The 24,575-nt window shown below is 42.8% G+C and overlaps 1 protein-coding gene across 12 annotated transcripts in view; it reads right to left on the minus strand.

Annotated features, from left to right (window-relative positions):
* The window catches only part of FRMD4A (FERM domain containing 4A), a 692,609-nt gene that overhangs the window by 107,181 nt on the left and 560,853 nt on the right, over positions 1 to 24,575 (minus strand). For all 12 annotated transcript variants that reach the window (XM_008002332.3, XM_037983470.2, XM_037983471.2 and 9 more), the window contains 2 exons: positions 9,020 to 9,076; positions 8,045 to 8,067 (listed from right to left, as the gene is read on the minus strand). In XM_008002332.3, coding sequence (XP_008000523.3) covers positions 8,045 to 8,067; positions 9,020 to 9,076 — 80 coding nt within the window. The remainder of the gene's footprint in view (positions 1 to 8,044; positions 8,068 to 9,019; positions 9,077 to 24,575) is intronic.

Below are 24,575 nucleotides of genomic sequence, written 5' to 3' on the forward strand. Positions count from 1 at the left end.
TTGAGATCACGGCTCACTGTAGCCTCCACCTCCCAGGCTCAAGTGAACCACCTGCCTTAGCCTCCAAGCAGCTGCAACTACAGGTGCTTATCACCGCCACCTGGCTAATTTTTAAAATATTTTGTAGAGATGAGGTCTCACTATGTTGTCTAGGCTTGTCTTGAACTCCTGGACTCAAGTAATCCTCCTGCCTCGGCCTCCCAAAGTGCTGGGATTATAGGCATGAGCCACTGTGCCTGGCAGTCCCTTTATTTCTGTTGCTAATTGTTAAGTTATATAAGTAAAGATTTCTTCCTTGATTACTGAGTCTGGTTTTCTGGGGTGAAAGGAAAGGTTTATGAATTTCTAATTTATGTTAGGTGTAAACATGTAAAATATAAAAACAAGTTTAAAAATTGTTTCATAAGTCTACAATTTCAGGCAAATAATTTTCTCAAAAAGCCCAAGAAGAAACAATTGATTAACTTTCTATATTTCTCAGTATCATCCTTTAGTTTGGGAATTTCCCCTCTGAAAAACTGACACAGTACCACACCCATGAAACGTTTTGCTATTCACAGGTATAACTGAAAATATGATATTTTAATACATTAAGTGCTTAACAAAAGACGTAAGCTGTCATAATATAAAATTTCCTCCTTACTTGGCTTCTAACCAATTACCATAGAATTTGAAGAACATCATCCCGCCAAAAAAACAAACAAACAAACAAAAAAAAAACCACCCTGTCCCTATCCAAATACTTTTTTATGCTTTGAAAATGTGAATTACACACTTGAAAGCTCAAATAGACTTTTGTGCACAAAACAAAGCTTTCTGTAACAATTTATAACTTTTCCACTTGAACATTTTGCTTCAAATTTTCACAGATTCTGTTCCTTTCAAAAGCTTTTGCTGGTGTGAAGATTCCATCTGCGCTTCAATTACTTATGATCCTTAAACTCATTTTTAAATCATGGGAAATGCCACACACAATTCTTTTGTGTGTGTGTGTGTGTGTGTGTGTATGTGTGTGTGTGTGTAAAACAGTACATAAATAGTATATGAGAATTATATTAATTTCAATTCTTCCCATAGAAACTCTTCTTTGGGCTGTTAGGTGTGTTTCAAGTTTAACAGATTAACTTTTTTTTTCCAAGGATGTTTCCAATAGAAAAATTTGTAAGTTTAGATAGATATTATAGATACTGTTAAGTTACATAAGTTGTATTTCAAATGGTAACTATTTCAAACATAACTGAGTATTTTTTCACTAATTATCTAAAAATCTCAGCAAATCTATTTCTCCTACCATATGATCACATCAGCTGTTTATTTTCAAGCAGCCAGTTTAAAAACTGTAGGGAAATATGCCCCAAATGATCTAATAATGATTTGAAACCGAGCTTGCTTAGAGCTGTAGTAGTAAAACCACTTATGTACGTGCAAGGAAATGGTATTTGTAGACTAGGAATTGTGATGTGCAGACTGCTGCTTTAGATTAATCAAGTCTCCATGTTGTAGCTGTCAAGAAAATAACTATGTTATCTTTTTAAAGATCACAATCGATATAAATGTTTATATTACTAAAAAAAAGTCTTTTAGAAGAAAATGAATTCTTCGTGTTCTTTTCCTCTTGATCATCTAAAGTTCTTCCTTTCACCTATGACTTCCTAAAAGTCACCCTCTGGCCTGGCAAAAAAGACTTAAAAACCTGAAATTTTCTGATACTAGTAAGTTGAGTTCAGTTTATATTAATTCACAAATGGCTCTTTATAAAGGCAGAAGAGATTTCAAAGACAGAAAGAAAAAACCAAGGAGGCTCTTTTTTGGGGTCATACAAATGTCTTTCTCTCCACACTAGTGAGCACACCATCCCATGGTTTATACAAGATAAAATACTCAAAGCTCTTTACATGTCTGCCTCTAACTGCTCTCCTGGGCACCTAATAACATGTGGTTTGTGGAAGTTAATGGGCATTTTTCAGCACAGATAAATGCTCCAACTCCTCTTCTAAAATAGAGGTGAAAATCAATTTCCCTTGTTAATGAGGGACTGCTACTATTTGTTTTCATTGATTGGGTGATGCATTGTTCTATTTCTGAAAGCAAGCTGTTTGTCATTTTCTGTTTTAAAGAAATAGAAAGAGTAACTTGCAGATTGACACCGCAGGTGTACACTCAGATTTCTTAGCCGCCGCTCACTGAGCTCTGAGAAGCTGATATTCTGGCACTTGGACTGGCATTTCGCCTTGCACAGATGTCATATAAACTGACCCCCAAGTACTCAATCAAAACATGAGTTCTTTCCCTTCGGTGGCTGTGTTGATTTGGAATGGTGAGCCTGTAGACACAGGGTGCCGTCCATCGCCTCTTAGGCACGTAATGGGCCCTGCTGAACACAGCCAGGTAGGCAAAACGTGGCCCAAGAATCTTTCCACGGAATTTCCTTACTATCTGTTTTTTTTCGGGTGCTGTTTGCTTTCTGGTCCTCATAAATCTCATGCTGGGAGAATCCTGTTTTAGTGATTAGCATCAGTATATCCAGTCCTCGGAAACAAAGATATTTTCAGGTCCCAGAAGAGGGTCCAGAGTAACACAGCTTTACTGATCTGGTTTCAATAAATCTTGCTAACGAAAAATTCTATAGAACAGATGTTTTTTACTTGTCTCTGTTAATGTATGGACGATTCTCTATTTCAAAGGTAATGTGATTTTGGCATTTGTGATTTGCATTGTTTAGTGCAAAACATTTTAAAAGCACTTCAATATTGCAAAATGCTAAAGGTTATTTTTTATTTTATTTTTGGAGACAGGGTCTCACTCTGTGACTCAGGCTGGAGTACAGTGGTGCAGTCTCGACTCACTGCAGTGGCAGCCTCTGCCTCCTGGGATCAAACAATCCTCCCACCTCAGCCTCCCAAGTAGCTGGGACTACAGGCTGGGACTCACCACCATGCCTGGCTAATTGTTTTTGTATTTTTAGTGGAGATGGGGTTTTGCCATGTTGCCCTGGTTGGTCTCGAACTCCTGGGCTCAAGCAATTCACCCGCCTCGGCCTCCCACCATGCTTCGCTTAAAATTATTATTTTAAGAAAATTTGCAGCACATTTTTAGAAAGATCAGAAGGGCTGGCACAGGTGAAGTGATTCTCAAAATCAGGGTAAGGAGATTGGCTGATAAGGTTTTCAGTTAAGGTCCCCTTAGAGACAAAACCCCCAAAATCAAGTTTTTGTATGTAATATCTCCCTTAGTACAGTGTTGCAATAAGACTTCTGTTAAATTAAATTAGAATATAACTAGAGAATTGGATGTCCTATCAGTCGATTAAATGAGGTATTCTCTGCACTGATCTTTTTAAGGAAGAGAATATTAGTTTTTCTACCATCACCCAAGAGTTTTAAAAAAGCTTTGAAATAGAAAACATCAGTATTCCATTCCCAGACCCCTGAGGTGTTTCTGATGAATAAAATATGTAAGAATCATAGAATCATATGTAAGCATCTGTTAGTTAGTTGGCCAGTGGTCAACAGTGATTATCGAAAGATATGTTTTGTTGCTGTTTTTAAACTGCATCAGTTCTCCTCTTCCAAATATTTGGCCCACAGCTGCCTTTGTTAACAGCTCGGAGGCTACTGAATTGTTTTTAAACAGAAATGCCAACTCTGTTGACTTCCTAACTGTCGACAGACATGAGGTTTTTTGTTTTACATGTATATACATCAGGAAATGAAACGAGATTACTACATGCTGTGCTAAGGAAAACAATAAAAGTGAAAAAATGTTATTTTTAGATAAGACTATTTCCTAAACCTTTAGAGGCATCGTACAAATTTATCCTCCGTTTGGTAGAATATGAACATGTGTGGTCTGTATCTCTTCCTACGGCAGGTGATACTAATTATCTATCTATATTACAGTCATTTTCTCTCAGCACGCTAAACCTGACATTTCAGCGTAAAGTCCAATAAGACAAGGAAGTGAGCTATTCTGTTAATGGGAAAGAAAAGAGTTATGTAAGAATAAGCCTTCAGGCATCTGCTGAGCAAAACAGAGAGCCCAAAAGAAGAAACGGAAGAGCAAAGTGAGTTTCATGAGAAACAGTAGCTACAGTTCAGAGTTGACTTATATAGTTCTCTTTCCATTAAGGTGGATCAGCAATTTTGACTTCATCTTTTTTTTTTTTTTTTTTGTGAGAGGGAGTTTTGCTCTTGTCACCCAGGCTGGAGTGTAATGGCGCCATCTCGGCTCACTGCAACCTCCGCCAACTGGGTTCAAGCAATTCTCCTGCCTCAGCCTCCCAAGTAGCTGGGATCACAGGCACACGCAACCACACCCAGCTACTTTTCGTATTTTTAATTCGTATTGAATGTTGGCCAGGCTGGTCTTAAACTCCTGACCTCAGGTGACTTACCTGCCTTGGCCTCCCAAAGTGCTGGGATTACAGATGTGAGCCAGTGCACCCAGCCCTTGACTTCTCTTTTGTAAAAGCAATCCCCTTTTCTCTTGTACCTCAAGGAAACTGCTCCCATAATTTATGGATTAATACTCATTCCACATAAATGTAATTTGGATATAGTCCCTGAAATGTAAATATCTAGGATAATAGTATCCTGAAGAAAATAGCCTTTTGGGAAGTTATAGAATCAGGACTTCTCAGGCTCTGAAGGAGTTACTTTATCTTTTGTGGATGGCCACTCATTTAAAAGGTTATTGAATCCTCTAGATTTTAGAAGATCTTAGAGTTTAGCCCTGGACCCTGTGTTATATCTAGAAAAGCCTTTTTTAGGGTTCTGTGTGTTCTAAGCTGGCTGGTATTTTATTAACGTTGTTCGGGAAAACTACAGTCCGGAAATGAAAGCCATTCCTTTAAATAACACTGAGGTTATGTAGTCATGCATTTAATAACAGTGATAGATGCAGGAGGCACGCAGATGCAGATAAGGAAACCTGCACAGGGTCTTGTCCGGGGGTGTGCCTGCAAGGGACCGGGGCCCACATGCGCACTGGGAGAAGGGGGTGGAGCCACCAAGAATTTGTGCCTTACGTAGGGGAGGAGACTGATATTCAATCTGTGAGGTGGGAGCCTGTCAGCAGGACCCTCTCCTTCTACGCTGAGAGTCTTCTTTTCACTTTATAATCCACTCTCCTCCCCCTTCCATTTGTCTGTGTGCCTAATTTTTCCTGGTCCTGAGACAAGAAGCTGGATTTTAGTTGAACTAAGGAGCAAAAAATCCTGCATCAATAGCAAAAACAACTTTCTACAATAAGTCACAAATAAATTTGTTTATATAAATTACGTAAGTTATGAGAATGGGACATCTAAAATACCTAATGTTTAGCCGCTGAACCAAGTGCGGTCAACTTTGACGTGCTGGGTATCTTCCCAGAAGTAGATGGGAAGGAATTTAGAATTACTTCTCTTACTCTAAAATTTTACGCCACTCAAGTGTACTGGTTTCTCTGGACCTCTGAAGATGGCTTTACTAGCACGGGCCTGCTACAGAAAAAGGGTGTTTATCAGAGACTCCCATGTAACCGATCACCCCCACTGTCCATGGTGTAGGTTTTAGGCTGTGAGATAAACAGACCTTTTGGATAAGGTGTCTGACCTCTCCCCTCTCCTGACAGTGATTTCTCTTCCCAGACAGCTGCGCTTACAAACAAACTGCTAGGTAGCAGTAGCACTTTGACAAATGGAGCACAACCCAGATCCTTTGTTTCTTTGAATTCAGCCAACAAGCTAGCATTCCAGAAGCTCATTAGGGGGCCATGAATTACTGTGGAGGCCAAGCCTGCACTTCCTTCTCCCTGGCAATCCATGTGGCCACACGTTCCCATGATCCGTGGGGCCAGATCATGCTATTCCCAGTTCACATTCCATCCTGTCAGGGTACTCTCAAAATAAATAATATTTACAGCAGAGTTCAGAGCTGGCGAAAGAAATGTGGAAGGAAAAATGTGAGTAAGTAGACGAGACACTGGAATCCATTGGATTTGTGGTTTTTAAATCATTTTTTCATGGGACTTCAGAAATCTTTGTAAGTAGATATGGACTGGCACTTATCAAAACCCCAAATTCCAAGGCCAAATTAATGTCATAAAAAAGTAACAAAGAAAAATTGTAACAAGATTTAGTTTCTATAATCGGAAAACATTATGTTTAGCAAATTCAGTAAATGGTTACTGGCCACCTACAAAGTTCAAGGTCTCCAGCCAAAGCTGGTTACAGTCATTATCTATTTAAAAATTTGACTACCACTGCTTTATATCAAAAACTTGGAAAACTTAAATAAAAGGGGCCCGGAGGTCTCTTTATACAAATATTCAATCAGAGCTGAAGAGATGGCATTTGAGATCAGAGTCAGCAACTACAACCCCCTGGACAAATCCAGTCCTCTGCTTATGTATTACTCATGAACTAAGGATGGCTTTTACATTTTTAAATGATTAGAAAAAGAACTCAAAAGAAGAAGAATATTTTGTGATACATGAACATTTATATGAAATTCAAATTTCTGTATCCATAAATAAAGTTTTATTGGAACATAATCAGGCTCATCCATTTACTTATCCTGTTGGGCTGCTTTTGCACTTAGGAAGAGTGGTGTAATTGCAACAGAGATCGTGCTGCGTGCAAAACTCAAGATACTGACAATCTGGCCCTTAACAGAAAAAGCTTGCTCATCCTTGTTATAGATTGTAAAATAATTTTTTGCTTTTGCTGAGATGTCTGACTGAGAACAGTCAACACAGTGAGAGCTCATCTCTACAAAAAAAAAAAAAAAAAAAAAAGAATTAGCCCAGTGCAGTGACTCATGCCTGTGGTCCCAGCTACTTGGGAGGCTGAGGCAGGAGGATCACTCGAGCCCAGGAGTTGGAGGTTACAGTGAGCCATGACTGCACTCCAGCCTGGGTAACAGAAGGAGACCCTGCCTCTGAAAAAATTTAAAAAATAATAATAGCAAAAAAGAAAGCCTGAGAAATGTACCAGGAGAGCAAGGAGAAAGCAGTTGAGACCTGAAAAACCAGTGACAAAGACAGCCAAGTACAGGTGGCCACCAACAGAAGTAGTTTTTGCTGCATCGACAGATGAAATCCCTCAAAGCATGGGGAAACAGACAGGTTCCTAGATGGAGCAGAGGTTCGATTTCTGTTTTTTTTTTAATACCAATTTGCTAATTTCCTGTTGATGGGCCAGAACCTTATGCCTTGATGCCTTCCTTTCCTGTTCATACGGTTTACTCTGTTTGCCTCTAAACCTGATTCTCCAGAATGGGTTACCCTGGCCTTTTCTTTTTTTTTTTCTTTTTCAGAGGAGCTTAATCAAACAGAATCCCAGGAATAACGTCTGCCTTTGAGCAGACAGCCCTGCTGGTGGCTGGCTACACCCTCTGCTCTGTTCCGGGTCTGGTGATGATCACGAGAGATTTCAGGGCAATTTCAGCCATACTGATCAACACACGGTAAGGATTGAAATAAATGACGAGTTTGCAGTTTTACAAGGCTATTAATGCCATTCACAGATTCCCAGTAGTTGTCTGTTTATGTTTTCTCCAACACAATATTCTAAGATGGAAGCAAAGCAGAGGTGCAGTATTTTTATGTTGTAACACTTTCACGAATGAAATTTCCCTAGAAGACAGCATTTTGTCCCTTGAGGGGCAGGGACTACATTGAGAGAAAAAAAGATATCCACCTACTTGTCAGGACTGACGGGTTATCTGCAACCATATTTACACCACAATGGTGATTCCAGCCTCTATGAGACATTTGAGCAGCCTGTCCAATCTCAGGACAATGGGCATGTGTGACACTGGGCCCTAATGTCAGCTTTCCAGTAATCTCCGGGCTTTGCATGTAGTGGAGAACATCATTCTTGCTATTACTATGTTTTCTCTACCTGATCTATCTGTTTCAATGGACAAGTTGAGAGTTAGATCTCATCATTAATATACAACATGAATAAATTGTCCAACTGAAAAGGACATCCTGAATAGTTCCTTTTAATAGAGAAGCAAGGGTTTACATTTTAAACAACAACAACAGAAAATTGTAAACTCACCTAGAAAAATCTCCCTTTGCCTCCTGTAGAAGAAAAAATTCAACATCAGCGAAATACACTAAGCCAGTGTCAGAGACTCTAAAGTACATTCTATAACCATGAGAGTTTCTCTACTGAATGAGATGAGTTCAGCTTCCTGCAGTTATCCTATTTGCTGCAGGAATACAATTAAAACAGAATGCATACGTTTGCTATTTGAATATGAGACATGAAATTAAACTCTAGAAAGTTATAGACAAAGAAAGTGATTGATAATGACAAAATGTACATCTCCATCTCAAAGCCCGGGTCTGACATGTTCTAGTTTAAAGATTCTAAATATGAACATGTATCTGGATAGAACTGTCTATTTCTAGGTTCACTTTTTGTTTTGGTTTGTATTTTATGCTAGTCCCCAATTATACTGAAGACTCTGGAGGTAGGGACCAGGGAAACTTCAGTGAATCCAGTATAATGCCTTAAACATAGTAGTTGCTCAATAAATACTTATTGAAGGAATAAAGAAATGATATCATTTTAACTCATCTTGCCACTACTAAGCTATAATATTCTATAACACCTTATTTATTTATTTTTTTTACATAACCTAAAGGGCTTTTCCTTGTCTTTCCAGGGGGCAGAACATGATTTTTTGGCCACTAACTCTAGCTATTCACTTGGCTTTCTCCAGGGTGAAAGTACCAAACCCAAAGAAAATGGGGTCAGTAAATGACCTCAGTTTCTCCCAGGTTCAGGTTAAACACACAACTTTGCTTTACAGGGATTTGCTGTCTTAAAATTTTGAAATACTACAAGCCCCTGTTTATTGCTATGGTTTCCATCAGTGTCTCTAATAGCTCTATACAGCCTGTGGCTAAAAAAAGGTAAGATGACAAATAGTGAGTGGACACAGCTACTGGCTATGCCCGGTAAGTCTTATTTCCTTTCTTCTGTGTATGGCCCTGGGACATAAAGAGGAGGAGAAAAACAACTTACCTGTAAAATATAGGAAGCTAATTCAAACACCACTTCACTGTCAACGTCGATAAGCTCCTGAAAGGAAAGAGCAACAAAGGAAGACAAGTTTGGTATTTAACAACCACTTTTTTCTTTTTTTAAAAATGACAGCTCTTCTTCGGGAGGATTACTCAGCCCAGGAGTTTGAGACCAGCCTGGGCAACATAATGAGATCCCGTCTCTACAGAAAATTAAAAAATTAGCCAGGCAGGGTGGTGCACGTCTGTAGACTCAGCTGTTTTGGAGGCTGAGGTAGGAGGATCTCTTAGCCTGGGAGGTTGAGGTTGTAGTGAGCTGTGATAGCACCACTGCACTCAAGCCTGGGTAATGGGGTGAGACCCCGGCTAAAAAAAATAAATAAAAGAAAAAAGAAAAGCTTCCTTTTCTGAGGATTTGCTCAGAATCTCCCATATTCATAGAACGTCTTGAGTCTCTGAGACCAGTGCTCTGAATTATTCAGTCCTAAACACTCCCAACATCCTTTGTGCTGCTCTTAGCTGGGATGGACGAGGGGGCCCGGGCCTACCCGATTATCTCAAAGGCCTTATCTTTAAATCTTTCAAGAAATTAAGAGGCGGACTAGGCCCCAGCATTTTACAAACCTGTTTGTTAATGTTAGTAATCACTGGAATAGAGATGCTTGACAACAAAACGCATTTTCTTTATAAACTAAACTCAGAACTTTATTGAAAGAAAGGCTTTAATGAAAGGCTTTTTTTGAAAGGAGTGTTACAGTGGGATTGTGACTCCTTAAAATTAAATACAAGGTGAAAATACAGTTCCTCAGTTGGACGAGCCACATTTCTTTCATGTGCTCTACAGTTCATGTCGCTAGTGACTACCGTGTTGTCAGCTCAGATACAGAACATTTCAACCACTGTAGAAAGTTGTATTGGTCAGCGCTGTTACCGAGTGTAAGTTTCACGACGTTTCCGCCTAGTAGTTCTTCCCCCAAATACTTAATTGTGATCTAGGGACTTGGTCTTCAAAGCACTTAAACTTCTCGTTGATTTTTGACAAAATTCCTTTTCTCTCTCTCTCTTTATATTTTTGAAATTTATATTTCAAAATGTATATAATTCATATTTTTAAAAACAGCCTTTTTCTTTTTTTTTGAGACAGACTTCTCGCTGTGTCACCCAAGCGGGAGTACAGTGGTGCAATCTCGGCTCAGTGCAACCTCTGCCTCCCGGGTACAAGTGATTCTCCTGCCTCCGCCTCCTGAGTAGCTGGGACTACAGGCGCGCACCACCACACCCGGCTAATCTTTTTGTATTTATAGAGATGGGGTTTCACCAGGTTGGCCAGGCTGGTCTGGAACTCCTGGCATCAGATGATGTGCCTGCCTTGGCCTCCCAAAGTGTTGGGATGATTACAGGTGTGATCCCCCATACCCAGCCAAAACAGCTTTATTGAAATATAACTAAAACACCTCAAACAACTGCATGTTTAATGTAAACAATTTTATGAGTTTGGACAGATGCATACACCCATGACACCATTACCACAATCAAGGTAATAAACATATCTATCATATCCAAAGATTTCCGTGTGTGTGTGTGTGTGTGTGTGTGGTACAAACACAGCCTGGCATGGTGGCTCACGCCTATAATCCCAGCGCTTTGGGAGGCTGAGGTGGATGGATCACTTGAGCCCAGGAGTTCGAGACCAGCCTGGCCAACATGGCAAAACACCATCTCTACTAAAAATACAAAAATTAGCCTGGAGTGGTGGTGTATGCCTGTAGTCCCAGCTACTTGGGTGGAAGGGTCACCTGAGCCTGGAAAGGTTGAGGCTACAGTGGGTCGTAATCATGCTACTACACTCCAGCCTGGTGACAGAGAGACCCTGCCTCAAACAAACAAAACAACAACAAACCCACTAAACATGAAAACATGACCTACATTAATAAACTTCTAAGTGCACAGCACTGTCTCATTATACATAGCTCACATGTTAAAGACAAAGAGAAGCCTTGAGTTCATCAGCATGTGAGAATAATACACAATTTAATTGATATCCTATGTCTGGTGTCAAGCTTAAGCACAAATGTCCATCTTTATTTTTCTTTCCCTAACATCACTAGATCCCATAGTGGCTGACTGGATGACAGAGAGCTAGAGGTAAAAGAGATTTAGAGACCAGCCAGCCTGACCCTGAGAATGGAATCCAAAAACATTAAGGGACTTTGGAAAACCACAGGGCCTTAATGGCACTTAAGGGGCCGGGAACAGACCCCCAACTACTTGTCCAGTATGTGACCTCCCTTAGGACTTACATTTCCCCTAAAATCAATAGAAACCCAGTTTCAGCCAACACATTCTCAGAACAACATTTATAACGCGAGTTCGCTTAGCAAGAGTTTCTATTCATTTGCATTACAAGCCAGACTCTGATTCAAGGATTTTTTTTTTTTTTTTTTTTTTTGGAGACAGAGTCTCATTGTTGTCGCCCGGGCTGGAGTGCAATGGTGTGATCTTGGCTCACTGCAACCTCCGCCTCCCAGGTTCTAGCAATTCTCCTGCCTCAGCTTCCCAAGTAGCTGGGACTATAGGCACACACCACCATGCCTGGCTAATTTTTTTGTATTTTTAGTAGAGACAGGGTTTCACCATGTTGGCCAGGCTGGTCTCGAACTTCTGATCTCAGGTGACCCACCCACCTCGGCCTCCCAAAGTGCTGGGATTACAGGCATGAGCCACCATGCCCAGCTGATTCACGGATTTTCTAATTATTTTTTGAGAGGTCCAGAATTGGCTCCTGCAATTTAAAACAATGCATTCAAGCACACCTGGAACTTTTGAAGGAGAGATATCATTCAGGCTCCTTTGGGCCTGGGAATTTCAAAGCTGGATACTAATATTTGCCCTGGAATCACCTTAGAAGTATGGCTTAAAAGAACTCATGAGAGCCTATGGAAGAACTGGGGACAATAATTCCTTACGTTTAACCAGCTGAAAGAGCTTACGGGCGGTTGGAATTGATAGAGGCTGTCAGTGCTGGGATGTGGAAGAATGTTTGGAATTGCAGTTCTGGGATTAGCAGGTCCCATCAGAATGTAAATCATTTAACAGTGTACAAATGGCTTCACAGAAACACTGTCCAGGGTTACCACAATAGATGGTTTCTACTCTCACTACGTGCATTTCCATTCCCACCTGAATGCCTTGGAGTGCACTTGTTAGTGTGCTGTTGTATGTGTGCTTTTCTGTCAAACATTTACACCTAGGTTACAGCCAATGGTCGACTATGGGCTAATATTTAACATCTGCTGAGGCTTATCTGATGCGCAGCTCAAAATCAACCATGAGAAAATAACACTTTTAAGTGTGAACATAGCTTTCAGTTTGCTGTTTGATTCATCTGATAAACGAAAATGTCTATACCTGCATGGAGGCAGGGAAAATGAAGGAAGGTCTTTTATTCTATTTTACACAGCCCATTATGTGGTTCCAGGAGAGTATCACTGGTGAACATTAACTGTAACGTAACTGTTATCCACAGGAAAGCTACCAAAAATGCACCATCGAATATCTAACCTGATTGATTCAACTTCTCTCTCACCATAGTTGTTCTCGGGGTAAGTGAGAACTGGCACCTTTAACTGTGGTGACTTTTCGGGTGAAAAGTCTGACCTTGACCATCTCTCTCCCAGTGAAGATACCAAAAACAGGAAGAGTTGAAATGTGGCCAGTGAGAGGGGAAATGATTCAAGAATCAAGCGCCCCCGGCATTGCACATGCTTACACAATCTGATGGAAAGAACCGTATTACTACTTCTGACCTCGCCTATTTAACATGCATTGAGTTGAAGGATCATTTCATTGGATGTTCTCAGAGGACTCAACACAAAGACCAAAAGGGTGTGGATAAAAACCAGTCTAGGGTGGTGGGAAGACATCCTGACCGTCTTTGCCCAATTCCCCAATGTCACTTGTTCATGATGCCTTTTCCCCCTTGTACACCTCACCCTTCCAGGTGGCTTTATCCTTAAGATTCTACTGCAATGGGGCAGAGCTCTAGACTTCTGGCACACTCTGAAAATTTCCCATGGTACTGCAAAACCTGAAAGCCGGCCAGGCACGGTGGTTTAGGCCTGTAATCCCAGCACTTTGGGAGGCCGAGGCGGGCAGATCATTAGGTCAAGAGACCGAGACCATCCTGGCCAACATGGTGAAACCCCGTCTCTACTAAAAATACAAAAATTAGCTGGGCGTGGTGGTGGGCACCTGTAGTCCCAGCTACTCGGGAGGCTGAGGCAGGAGAATTGCTTGAACCCGGGAGGTGGAGGTTGCAGTGAGCCAAGATAGCGCCACTGCACTCCAGCCTGGTGACAGAGTGAGACTCCATCTCAAAAAACAAAACAAAACAAAACAAAACAACCCTGAAAGCCAAGTTCCACAGAGAGGAGTTATTAGGTATTTTCAGGGGTCTTCCTAGCAGAAATGTGCTCCCACATAACATTAAGAAAATGACTCTCCCTTTTCCTTATCTGACTTTTTCAGTGGTCCAGAGGTGGCTTTTCATTTATTTTTTTTTTTTTTGAGACAGGATCTCACTGTGTCACCCAGACTGGAATGCAGTGGTGCAATCTCGGCTCACTGCAACCTCCACCTTCTGGGTTCCAGCAATTCTTGTGCCACAGCCTCCCAAGTAGCGAGGATTACAGGTGTGTGTCACCACGCCTGGCCAATTTTTTTATTTTTAGTGGAAACAGGGTTTCACCATGTTGGCCAGGCTGGTCTCAAACTCCTGACCTTAAGTGATCCACCCACCTTGGCTTCCCAAAGTGCTGCGATTACCGACGTGAGCCACCGCGCCTGGCCAGAGGCGGCTTCTTTCATGAGTTTCTGCTCAAGCAGAGGAACTACACTGACGGGGACCACACAGTGTGTAAAAATCCCATTTTTTCCTGGGATTCTGGGCTTTCCCCTTAACTAAGGACAAGATGGGATCATAGGAGGAGCAGAAGACACTTTCAGGAGGCTTGAGGGTGGCTTCCATCTGCCTTATGCAGGGGCTGAGCTGTGACATTCCTCTGTGCTTATGCAATCCACATCTCTGCGGTGAAGACCCCAGTGCTCTTGCAGCCATTGGAGGAGAGGTTTCTGCAGGGTCGTTGACTGAGCCAGAATCTTGCCTGGGAATCTTGGGCTGTCTGGTGGGCATGGAATAACTTTACTCTGAGACTAGGGAAGCCCAGGGGGGCAACGCTGGCAGGAGGGAAGGTAAGGTCCTTTGGTGACTGTGGCCACTGGGTGTATACTTTAGGCATCTGCTTTCCTGACTACTGAATAATGCATGCTGCTTCCTTTGATCTTTTGAGAAATGGTATGGAAAGACAAACTGTGACCATCTGCAGGGGTGTGTGTGTGTGTGTGTGTGTGTGTGTGTGTGTCTGTGTTTGCACGTGCATACGTGCTCTGAGTAGGGGTGGGAAGGGCGGCCCCACTTCCTTCCACATCGTGTTGTTTTATCCCAGGTGACTGAACTGCCGAAGGAAGAGGTCTGAGGTCATTTATCAGCAGCACCATGGCTAACAATATTCTCAGAAAGATTTCCCTCTGAGGGCCTCCAAGTGTTTCTAATAAGCGGCCACGTGGGAACCCCAAATGGCAGGTGTTATGGATGTTCTCCAAGAGTCCTGAGAGCCGGAGGGCCTCTTTGCTCGGAGGGACTGGGTGGTGGTCTTTACACCCAACCAAGAATCTTAATGCAAAGCAGCCCACCATGGTCCGGAATTGCAGGAATTCCAACTCTGATGTAAGACAAATGAGATCATTCCATGAGAAAATGTAATTGACAACCATATGGTAGGTTGAGAAGATTTTGTCAAGGAAAATCTTTGCAAAGTCCACTCAGAACCACTTCTAGGGTTAGGAAAGCCACCAAGGGTTTTCCTAACGAATTCTCACCAGTTATCACCACGTTTATTCTTACCCACAAAACATCTAAAGATGATAGATAAGCCATTCTCCTTAAGATTATTCCTACTGTCCCCTGAAAGTCCCATATTCTGGTCTTAACCCCCCAATGCCGTGGGGACATGGACTGAACCACATGACCTTCAGTTTGATTTTCCTTATTCAGTAAAATGGCGATAACAATTTCCTTTCCAATTATTTTACTGGGTTTGGTGCGGCATAAATTGAGAAGTGACTTGGAAATGATAAAACACACTACAATTATTAGGTCTATATTATTTATTTCTGCTGATGAGTATCTATAGATAATCTGAACTCCAGTTTTGCCTTTGTTCTTTAGTATATCTTAGCATTTATAGGAATCTTTACTAAGATTTTGTTTTAAAAGAGATGGGTAGTGTGTGTGTGTGTGTGTGTGTGTGTGTGTATACTGGTCACGATGTCTGTGGTGTATTTTATGTGTCAACTTGACAGGCCAAGGGTTACCCATTATTTACTGATTTTTGAGACAGGGTCTTGCTCTGTCACCCAGGCTAGAGTGCGGTGACACCATCTCAGCTGACTGCAACCTCTGCCTCCTAGGTTCGAGTGATTCTTGTGCCTCAGCTTCCTGAGTAGCTGGGATTACAGGTGCCCATCACCACAACCGGCTAGCTTTTTGTATTTTTAGTAGAGATGGGGTTTCACCATGTTGCCCAGGGTGGTCTCGAACTCCTGGGCTCAAGTGATCCACCCATCTCAGCCTCCCAAAATGCTGGGATTATAGGCGTGAGCCACTGCATCCAGCCCCGAGTCGCCCAGATTAAACAGTTTCTGGATGTGTCTATGAGGGTGTTTCTGGATGAGATCAGCATTTCAATCAGCGGACTCAATAGACCACCCTTCGCAGTGAGGGTGGACATCACCCAATCCTGGAAGGTTTGAACAGAACAAAAGATGGAGGATGGAGTACCTCGCCCCTTTTTTCATTTTTCTTTCTTTCTGTCCCTTGCTTTTTGAGCTGGGACATCACATTTCATCTTCTCTTGTCCTTGGACTGGGACTTAAACCACTGGCTCCCTGGTTCTCAGGTCTTTGGACTCAGCCAGTGGACTGACACCACTGGCTTTCCTGGGTCTCCAGCTTGCAGACAGCAGACTGTGGGATTTCTCAGCCCCCATGATCTTGTGAGCCAACTCCTCATAAGAAGTCTCTTTCTGATATCTGTATATCTATATATATCCTATTGGTTCTGTTCCTCTGACTAATACACCATATATCATTAAAGTGGGACACAATGCCCATATTTAGCCCAACTTTCTCTCTTCTTGTGGCTCTATGCCTCATTGCACAACTCATCATGACTACGCAAAGTTGCCCCCGGGGCAAACAGGGGCTGTGGTGCAGGATGAGACTGATGCGATCTTGCACAATTGCTCATTCTTAGCCCTCTGCCAGTTTTTCAGCATCAAGTCACTTCATGTTTGTCTAACGATCCAAGAGGTGAATGCCACTCATGCTTAGCCACAGCCCTAATTCTGCCGCACTGGGATTTCTCACGCTGTCCACCCCGTGGCAGACAGCCCATGTCAGGATCTCAAGGAATCGGTCTTTATTAAGTTTTATTTAAAAAAATTTTTACTTTTACTTATTTATTTTTGTCGAGACAGGGTCTTGCTCTGTTGCCCAGGATGGAGTGCAGTGGCACCATTATAGTTCACTGCAGCCTTGAACTCCTGGGCTTAAGTGATCCCCCTGCCTCAGCCTCCTGGGTAGCTGGGACCACAGGCACACACCACCATGCTTAGCTAATTTTAATTTTTTTTTTTTTTGTAGAGATGGGGGTCTCACTATGTTTCTCAGGCTGGTCTTCAACTTTTGGGCTCAAGTAATCCTCCTGCTTGGCCTCCCAAAGTGTTGGGATTACAGGTGTGGGCTACTGCACCTGGCCTGTGACCATTCTTTTAGAGGTCATGGGCACAGCCAAGATGACAGATCCATGTAAGTTTGTTTCTTGAAAGTTGAAAAAGAAGGTACCTGTCTATCCTCCTCTCATTCCCCCTCTGTCCTATAAGGGCGCGCTCTAAACCTGCATCAATGAAACTAAGAGGTAAGGACGAGAGCTCTGTAAGTCTGAGGCTGATATTTATGTTGTCCTGTAGAAGGTGATTCTGGGCTTTGGCTTGGTTCTCCCACCTACAGATGAGATGATGTCATCTGATCATTAGCAACGCACGTTGAAGATATTGAATAAAGACCATTTATTTCAATATCAACAAGAGAGACAGCATTAAGACCTAAACTGCAAATGTGGCCAAAGGATGATTACCTAAACTACTACTACTTCTTTTTTTTTTTTTTTTTTTTTAAGAGAAGAGGTCTCTGTCGTCCAGGCTGGAGTGCCCTAATGTGATCCTAGCTCACTTCAGCCTCGAACTCATGGGCTCAAGTGATCCTCCCATCTCAGCTTCCCAAGTAGTTGAGAATACAAGTGTGTGCCACCATGCCTGGCTAATTAAATGCATATTTTTTGTAGAGTTGTGGTCTTGCTATGTTGCCCAGGCTGATCTCAAACTCTTGGCCTCCCAAAGTTCTGGGATTATAGGTATGAGCCACCACACAGAGGCTCCTAGACTAATTTGAATAAGACTTGCACCCTCCCAAGAGCACCCATAAAGCAGATATTTTAAACCTTTTCCTTTATGTCATGATTTGTTCTCAGTGCAATGCAGGCAACAATATTCGATGATTTCTCAGGAAATATGCAAATCCTTGCTCCCTGGGATTGGAAAGTAACCAATTAAAAAATAATTTTCTGAGCATCGACTATGTGCCTAGAACAGTGATAGGCCATGGAAGATGAGCTTAAAAATCCACTCAGAAAAATGCTGGTACCAACTTCTCCTCCAGCCTAAAGAAGCATATTTCAGCCCATCTCCAGATGACAACCACAGTCCTGTTTCTTTGGTTATCACTGCTGGGGAAGGTTAGTGCTTTTAGACAAAGCATAATTGAAATGTGATGAATGTCCCTAAAGAGTGCATTGCCAGCCAGATGTGGTGGCTCACACCTGTAATCTAAGCACTTTAGGAGGCCAAGGAAGGAGGATCACTGGAGCCCAGGAGTTTAAGACCAGCCTGGGCAACATGGTGAGACCCTGTTTCACTTGGAAGCAAAATAAAACAAAACACACGAAAAAAACAAATTAGCCGGGTATGGTGGTGCACGCCTGTAGTAGTCCCAGCTACTTGGGAGGCTGAGGCAAGAGAATTGCTTGAACCTGGGAGGCGGAGGTTGCAGTGAGCTGAGATTGTGTCACTGCACTCCAGCCTGGGCGACAGAGCGAGACTCCGCCTCATAAACAAATAAATAAATAGTTCATAGCCAATCCCTTCGGGCCAGGGCAAAGTTATACAGGTGAAATATTAGATTCCTGATGTGATCTTAGAGACCAGAATAGATGCCCCTTTATCAACTAGAGTAGACGCTAAGGTTAAGTTACCTACAGGTCGAGGGTTCAGGACAAGCTGGCCCAGCAAATTTCTCAGTTTCTGTGGCTAAACTCTCTACCAATAGGAGCTGTCTACTCTGGTTTACAACCCAGACCATTACAGCTCTGACTGGACAGGGGGCCAGCCTTACAAACATTCTCTTCTGAGGAACTACTGAGGACTTTAGGCTAATTTCAGCAGTTCACAGAGGCTGCACACAAACTGTCTTTGTGTCCTATAGTTGACCTTGTGAGGTAAAGAGCCTCAAATTCCACCTCATTTCAATGCTAAAAGCCACCCCAGGAAGGAACCGGAGGTCATGATGTTAAGTAAAATAGGCCAGGCACAGAAAGACAAAGTTTGTATTTTCTCACTTAATTGTGGGAGCTAAAAATGAAAACCATCAAACTCATAGAGACAGAGAACAGAAGGGTGGTTACCAGAGGCTGGGAAGGGTGGGAGGAGTGGGGGAGACGGGGATGGTTAATGGGTTCAAAAAAATAGAATGAATAAGACCTAGTATTTGATAGCACAACAGGGAAACTGTAGTCAATAATGATTGAATTGTACATTTTCATATAAGTAAAAGAGTAGAAGTGGATTGTTTATAACACAAAGGATAAATGCTTGAGGGGGTGGATACCCCATTTGCCCTGATGTGGTTATCACACATTGCATGCCTGTATCAAAATATCTCATGTACCCCATAAATATATATACCTACTGTGTACCCACAAAAATTAAAAATTTAAAAAACCAAGACAAAAACCCCATCCTAAAGTGAACATGGGACATATGTCACCTATATGTCTACCTGCGGCACACACACTCAACACTCCTTCATAACTACGCGTATCTTTTCCCCAAATCTGCTGAGTGTGTAGGACTCTATTATGTAATACGAACACCATGAGGCATAAAACCCAACCTGCCCTGCCCCTCTTCAAAAAGAGCACCTTCAGTCCACTCTGGAGACTTCGTCTTCTCAGTTTGCAAACCGGTGCTGCCAATATGGCCCTCCTTTCTCCTAGTTAGCCATCTGGTGGCCTTTCGGATGATACTGACGGTACATCCAGTCATTCTGACAGCCACACATGCCACCTAACCTCAATCGGGGAACTATCAAAGTACTTCTCTGAGGAAGTGAATGGAAAGGTCTTTCAATGTGAGCGCCAATTTTCTTTTCTCTCTGAAGGTTTGCGTGTGGAGAAGACAGGGAGCTGGTGATTTCTTGATTTCTCTTATAACTGTAAGATGTATCATTTGTGGAAATCTTTCTGATAAAAAACTAAACAGACTCTGTCATTGTATGACCTGTGTTTGCAAAGCTTTCAGACATCACTGTGATGACTAATTTTTGATGGTGGATAATTTTCTTCTGTCAGTGCAGAACCCAGAATAGGCAGGATTCAATCCAGCCTGAAGGTGCGGGTCCACATCCTTGCCTCGCTCCCGTCTCATGGGATAAGTCCGCTGCCTCCTGCAGGGGCTGATGGATGAGCCCCTTCAGTTGGCTGTTGGAAGCCACGCCGGAAGAGGGAGAGGAGCAGATGGAAAAGGCTTGGCGGGAGAGCTGTGCCGTCTCATCGGTCTCTTTCCAGGGAACATACACCATTCCAGGTAGGCTTCCTGTGGGAGTTTCCCATGGAACGGGACACACATTTCTAAATGAGATGTATCCACGCCCTGGCCAATGTCCTCTCTATCACCCACCTGTCTCCTTAGTGAGTTCAAGCACATCAGAAACACTGTTGGACCATGTGGGAATCTCATTCCACACTTCTTCCTGCTCCACCTGAAGCACACAATGACAGCCCCGCTGTCTCATATCCATATTTTAATTTTCTGCAACTTGGATAGATGATGACTACGTTTTCCTGCTCTATTGTATAGAGGGGTGGAAGGGAAGAGAAAGTGAGAGGCGCATCTGCTGTGGCCCTGCCTCCTGCCTGCTGGGAAAGAGAGCGGAAGGTAGGAAGACAGTGTTCACAATCTGGGAGAAATAGCAAAACAAAGCCAAACACCTTTCCTCACCTTTCTGCTATTACAGAGATGAGAGGTTTGTTCTCTGAAGAAGAACAGGAAGCAGGGATGAAGTGGACCGGAAGTGCAGGAATTACACAGAATTCTATACCTAGTATGGAGACTGTTCCCTCCAGATCCCTGGATGTGGGAGGACATGTCACAGGCAGGAAGGGAAGGTTTTCTCTGGAGAGAATGGAGAGCCAGAGAGGAAAGATGTCCAGATACCAAGACACTGATATTCGGGGTTCCCCAGGGAAAGAACCAGCTTGTGACGGGATCACGTCACAGGGACACCCACTGGGGGACCATTCCACCCTGAAATGGAGCATCTGCTTAGTTTCCAAGTGTGAAGCGACAGACCAGAGCCAGCAGACAACTGAGGAAGCCTCGTACAGGAAACAGAGACGAATACAAATAAACTGGAAAAAAAGAGCTGGAAGGAAACACAGAATAATAGTGATAACTAATATTATCAGAGTGATAAGAGAGGATATTATGTTCCTGAAACAATAATAGCATAATATTTTAAAAACCAGATAATATAAAGAAACTCTTAGAAATTAAAACCAACCAACAAACAAAAAACAAAACCATAATGGCAAAGGTGAGAAAGTCCAGAGAAGAGATTAAAGTAAATCCCTACAAAGCCTCCCAGAAAGTAGAATAAAAAGACAGAGACAGACAGCTGGGGAGACAAGGTATCAGAGCGGGAGGCCATGACGAGCATTTGATAAATAGGAATTCTGGAAAGAGAGGACACAGGCAAGAGGGGAGAAGATATCAAAGAAACAATCCAAAAAGAACCCCACAACTAAAAAAGAATGCACGTCACATCTCCAGACTAAAAGTGCCCATTGAACACAGAGTACAATGGATTTACAAAGACCCCCATCAGGGCACCCATCCTGAAATTTTAGATCAAAAGGAGCAAAAAGGAGTTCCCAAAGGATCCCATTGTTGGGGGCCCAAGGGAGTGTCACATACAATGGATAGGATGGTGGGCTTTTCCAGAGCAATGCCTTTGGTATTCCGAGAGAAAAAATTTTTGGTATATTTCTGTATCCAGTCAAACTATTCATTAGATATGAAGCTAGAATGACGACTTTTTCAGATATGCCAGGATCCAAACATTTTACTTCCCATCTGTGCTTTCTCTGGATTGACTGCAGGATGTTCTTCAGTGAAACAATGGTGTAAAACAAAAAATAGGAATTCTCCAGATCCATGAAACAGAGGACCCAATACACGGCGAGGGAGAAGGAAAGACCCTGATGCGGATGAGGCATCCCGAGAATGATTTCGTGGGTTCAGCCTTGCCATTCATTTACTTCTGCATGAGACCAAGTCCAGGCTGGAGCAGGAGGATAGAGGAGCGTAAGAGAGAGGTCCTGGAAAAACAACAGCAGTAGCAGCTGCCACAGCAACCAAAATCAAAGAGGAACGAGAACTACCCGATGTAGCTGGAAATTAATATTGGTAGACATCTGGGAATCCGTAGGAACTTTTGGAGAAAAGTGAAGGGTATGTAGAAACTAAGCAAGTGAAAGCAAGGCAAGTATTCCCTTTGGGTAAAACAATGGATTGTCTAAAAAAGGAGCTGCAACCACAGGATACTACTTGGATTAGTCACGATAATATCATGCTGATGACTCTCGCTTTAAGCCAGAATTGTGCTATCACCATATTGAGAAAATGGAAAAGGAAATAAAATGTGGATGGTTATAATCTAAATCTACATCCTTTTTTTTTTTTTTTTTTTTTTTTTTTTAAGACAAAGTCTCGCTCTGTCCACCAGGCTGGAGTGCAGTAGTGTGATCTGGGCTCTTGGATTCACTGCAACCTCCACCTTTGGGGCTCAGATGATCCTCCCACCTCAGCCTCCAGAGAAGCTGGGACTACAGGCATGTGCTACCACACCCGACTAATTTTTGTGTTTTTTGTAGAGATGGAATCTCACTATGTTGCCCAGGCTGGTCTCAAGCTCCTAAGATCAAGTGATTCCCCCCACCTCAGCCTCCCAAAGTGCTGGTATTTTACAGGCGTGAGCCACTGTGCCTGGCCATCTTCATCCATCTTAACAGGAATTCAATAAAATGAATCAATCAAGGAATAATACCCTGTGTCAATTATTTAGCTATATGGAGGCAACTATTAGAAGAAACAGCTAAAACTGTTGCAAGTGGCAGGAGTTGCGGGGAAGAGGCTGTTTGTCATAACAAGCTTTGTGGAACCATTTGAGTTTTAAATGATGTCATATATTACTTTGATAGAAACCAATATTAATACTTTAAAAAGTGAATGAAATTGGCTGGGCGCTGTGGCTCACACCTGTAATCCCAGTGCTTAGGGAGGCCGAGGCGGGCAGATCACGAGGTCAGGAGATGGAGACCATCCTGGCTAACACGGTGAAACCCCGTCTCCACTAAAAATACAAAAAATTAGCCGGGCGTGGTGGTGGGCGTCTGTAGTCCCAGCTACTGGGGAGGCTGAAGCAGGAGAATGGTGTGAACCTGGGAGACGGAGCTTGCAATGAGTCGAGATTGCACCACTGCACTCCAGCCTGGGTGACAGAGCAAGACTCTGTCTCAAAAAAAAAAAAAAAAAAAAGTGAATGAAATTGAACTTTGAAAAAGCAAAATAAGCAGCTTATTTTACCTTGACAACTTAGATTTTAACATATGGTAGGAACCATTCCCCAAGAGACAGGGAGGGAGCAGATATTACACCCACACTGGATAAACCCAGGTGTCTGGGTATCAGCATCGGGATGGGTTATCTGGGTCTAACACCACCCTCTGGGCTCTTCGAGGCCCCCAAAGCACCAGGGGCCCGTGTGGGTGGCACAAAGAGAATCACAGCCAAGAGAAAAAAACCTCGGGTCTAAATCCAACTAGTTAATCACATGCCTGGCATGAGACTAAGAACTTTGCATGCTTTATCTCACTGAATCTTCCCAAGAAGGTTGTGGTTAGACCTTATAACATCCTTACTCAATTAGAGAGGAAAGGGAAGCTTGGAGACGTTACAGGAGGTGCCCACATTTATTCCTTTTACCAAGGGGCAAGGCTGGGAAAAGATCCTGGGTCTGCCTGACAGCAAAATCTGAACTCTCAATCACTCAGCAGTGCCTATCATGATCTTTACATTGACACAGGTTACACAGGCTATCCAGCCATCCCCCAGTCCTTCGTCTCTGAGTCACTTAGACTTTCTCTCCCTACTTCCTCCTCTGGAAAGCTATTGATTCTCGCTCCACCTCACGCAGAGATGCTGAGGCTCAAATATCATAATATATATAAGAAATTTAAAAATAAAATTTAAATGGCATTTTATACAAATGAAAAGATTATTCTTGATCACGGGAAGCAGACAGGGGCCTTGGGATGCAACTTGGTCTCCTGTATCAATTTGAAAGAAGCTGTCTCTTGGTCATTTGTGGTCATTTATGTGCCCAAGCCCAAGGAAAGATTTTGAGAAGAGAGAGCTGGGTTCTGGGGTAACATTCAGCGTGTGGGCTGATGCTGTCAGGACCTTGATCCTAAATGTGGCTGGCTGCAAAGGTGTCGTCACCTCCACTCAGGGCACCTGTAGTATTCAGTTCTGAAATTTATTCTTTTTAATTTTCCCTGAATCGCAAAGTCCTAGGTGTACATGATGTTCAGAAGCCTTCAGTGCCAGCTCAGCATTTGGGACAAGACAGTACTGAATAACTGCTCTCCCTTTCCCCAAGCATCTGCCCAAGTAGGCTTTGGGTCAATTAATTTTTTTTTTTTTTTTGAGACGGAGTCTCGCTCTGTCACCCAGGCTGGAGTGCAATGGCACAATCTCAGCTTACTGCAACCTCAGCCTCCCGGGTTCGCTCAAGCAATTCTCCTGACTGAGCCTCCTGAGTAGCTGGGATTACAGGCGCCTGCCACCATGCCTGGCTAATTTTTGTACTTTTAGTAGAGATGGCGTTTCACCATGTTGGTCAGGCTGGTCTCGAACTCCTGACCTCGTGATGTGCCCGCCTCGGTCTCCCAAAGTGCTGGGATTACAGGCGTGGGCCCGGGACAATTTTTTACTTGCCCTGCTCGAGAATGAGAATGATTTCGTGGGTTCAGCCTCGCCATTCAT

The sequence above is a fragment of the Chlorocebus sabaeus genome, chromosome 9 (genome assembly GCF_047675955.1).
Source record: "Chlorocebus sabaeus isolate Y175 chromosome 9, mChlSab1.0.hap1, whole genome shotgun sequence".
In the NCBI taxonomy this organism is placed as follows: domain Eukaryota; kingdom Metazoa; phylum Chordata; class Mammalia; order Primates; family Cercopithecidae; genus Chlorocebus; species Chlorocebus sabaeus.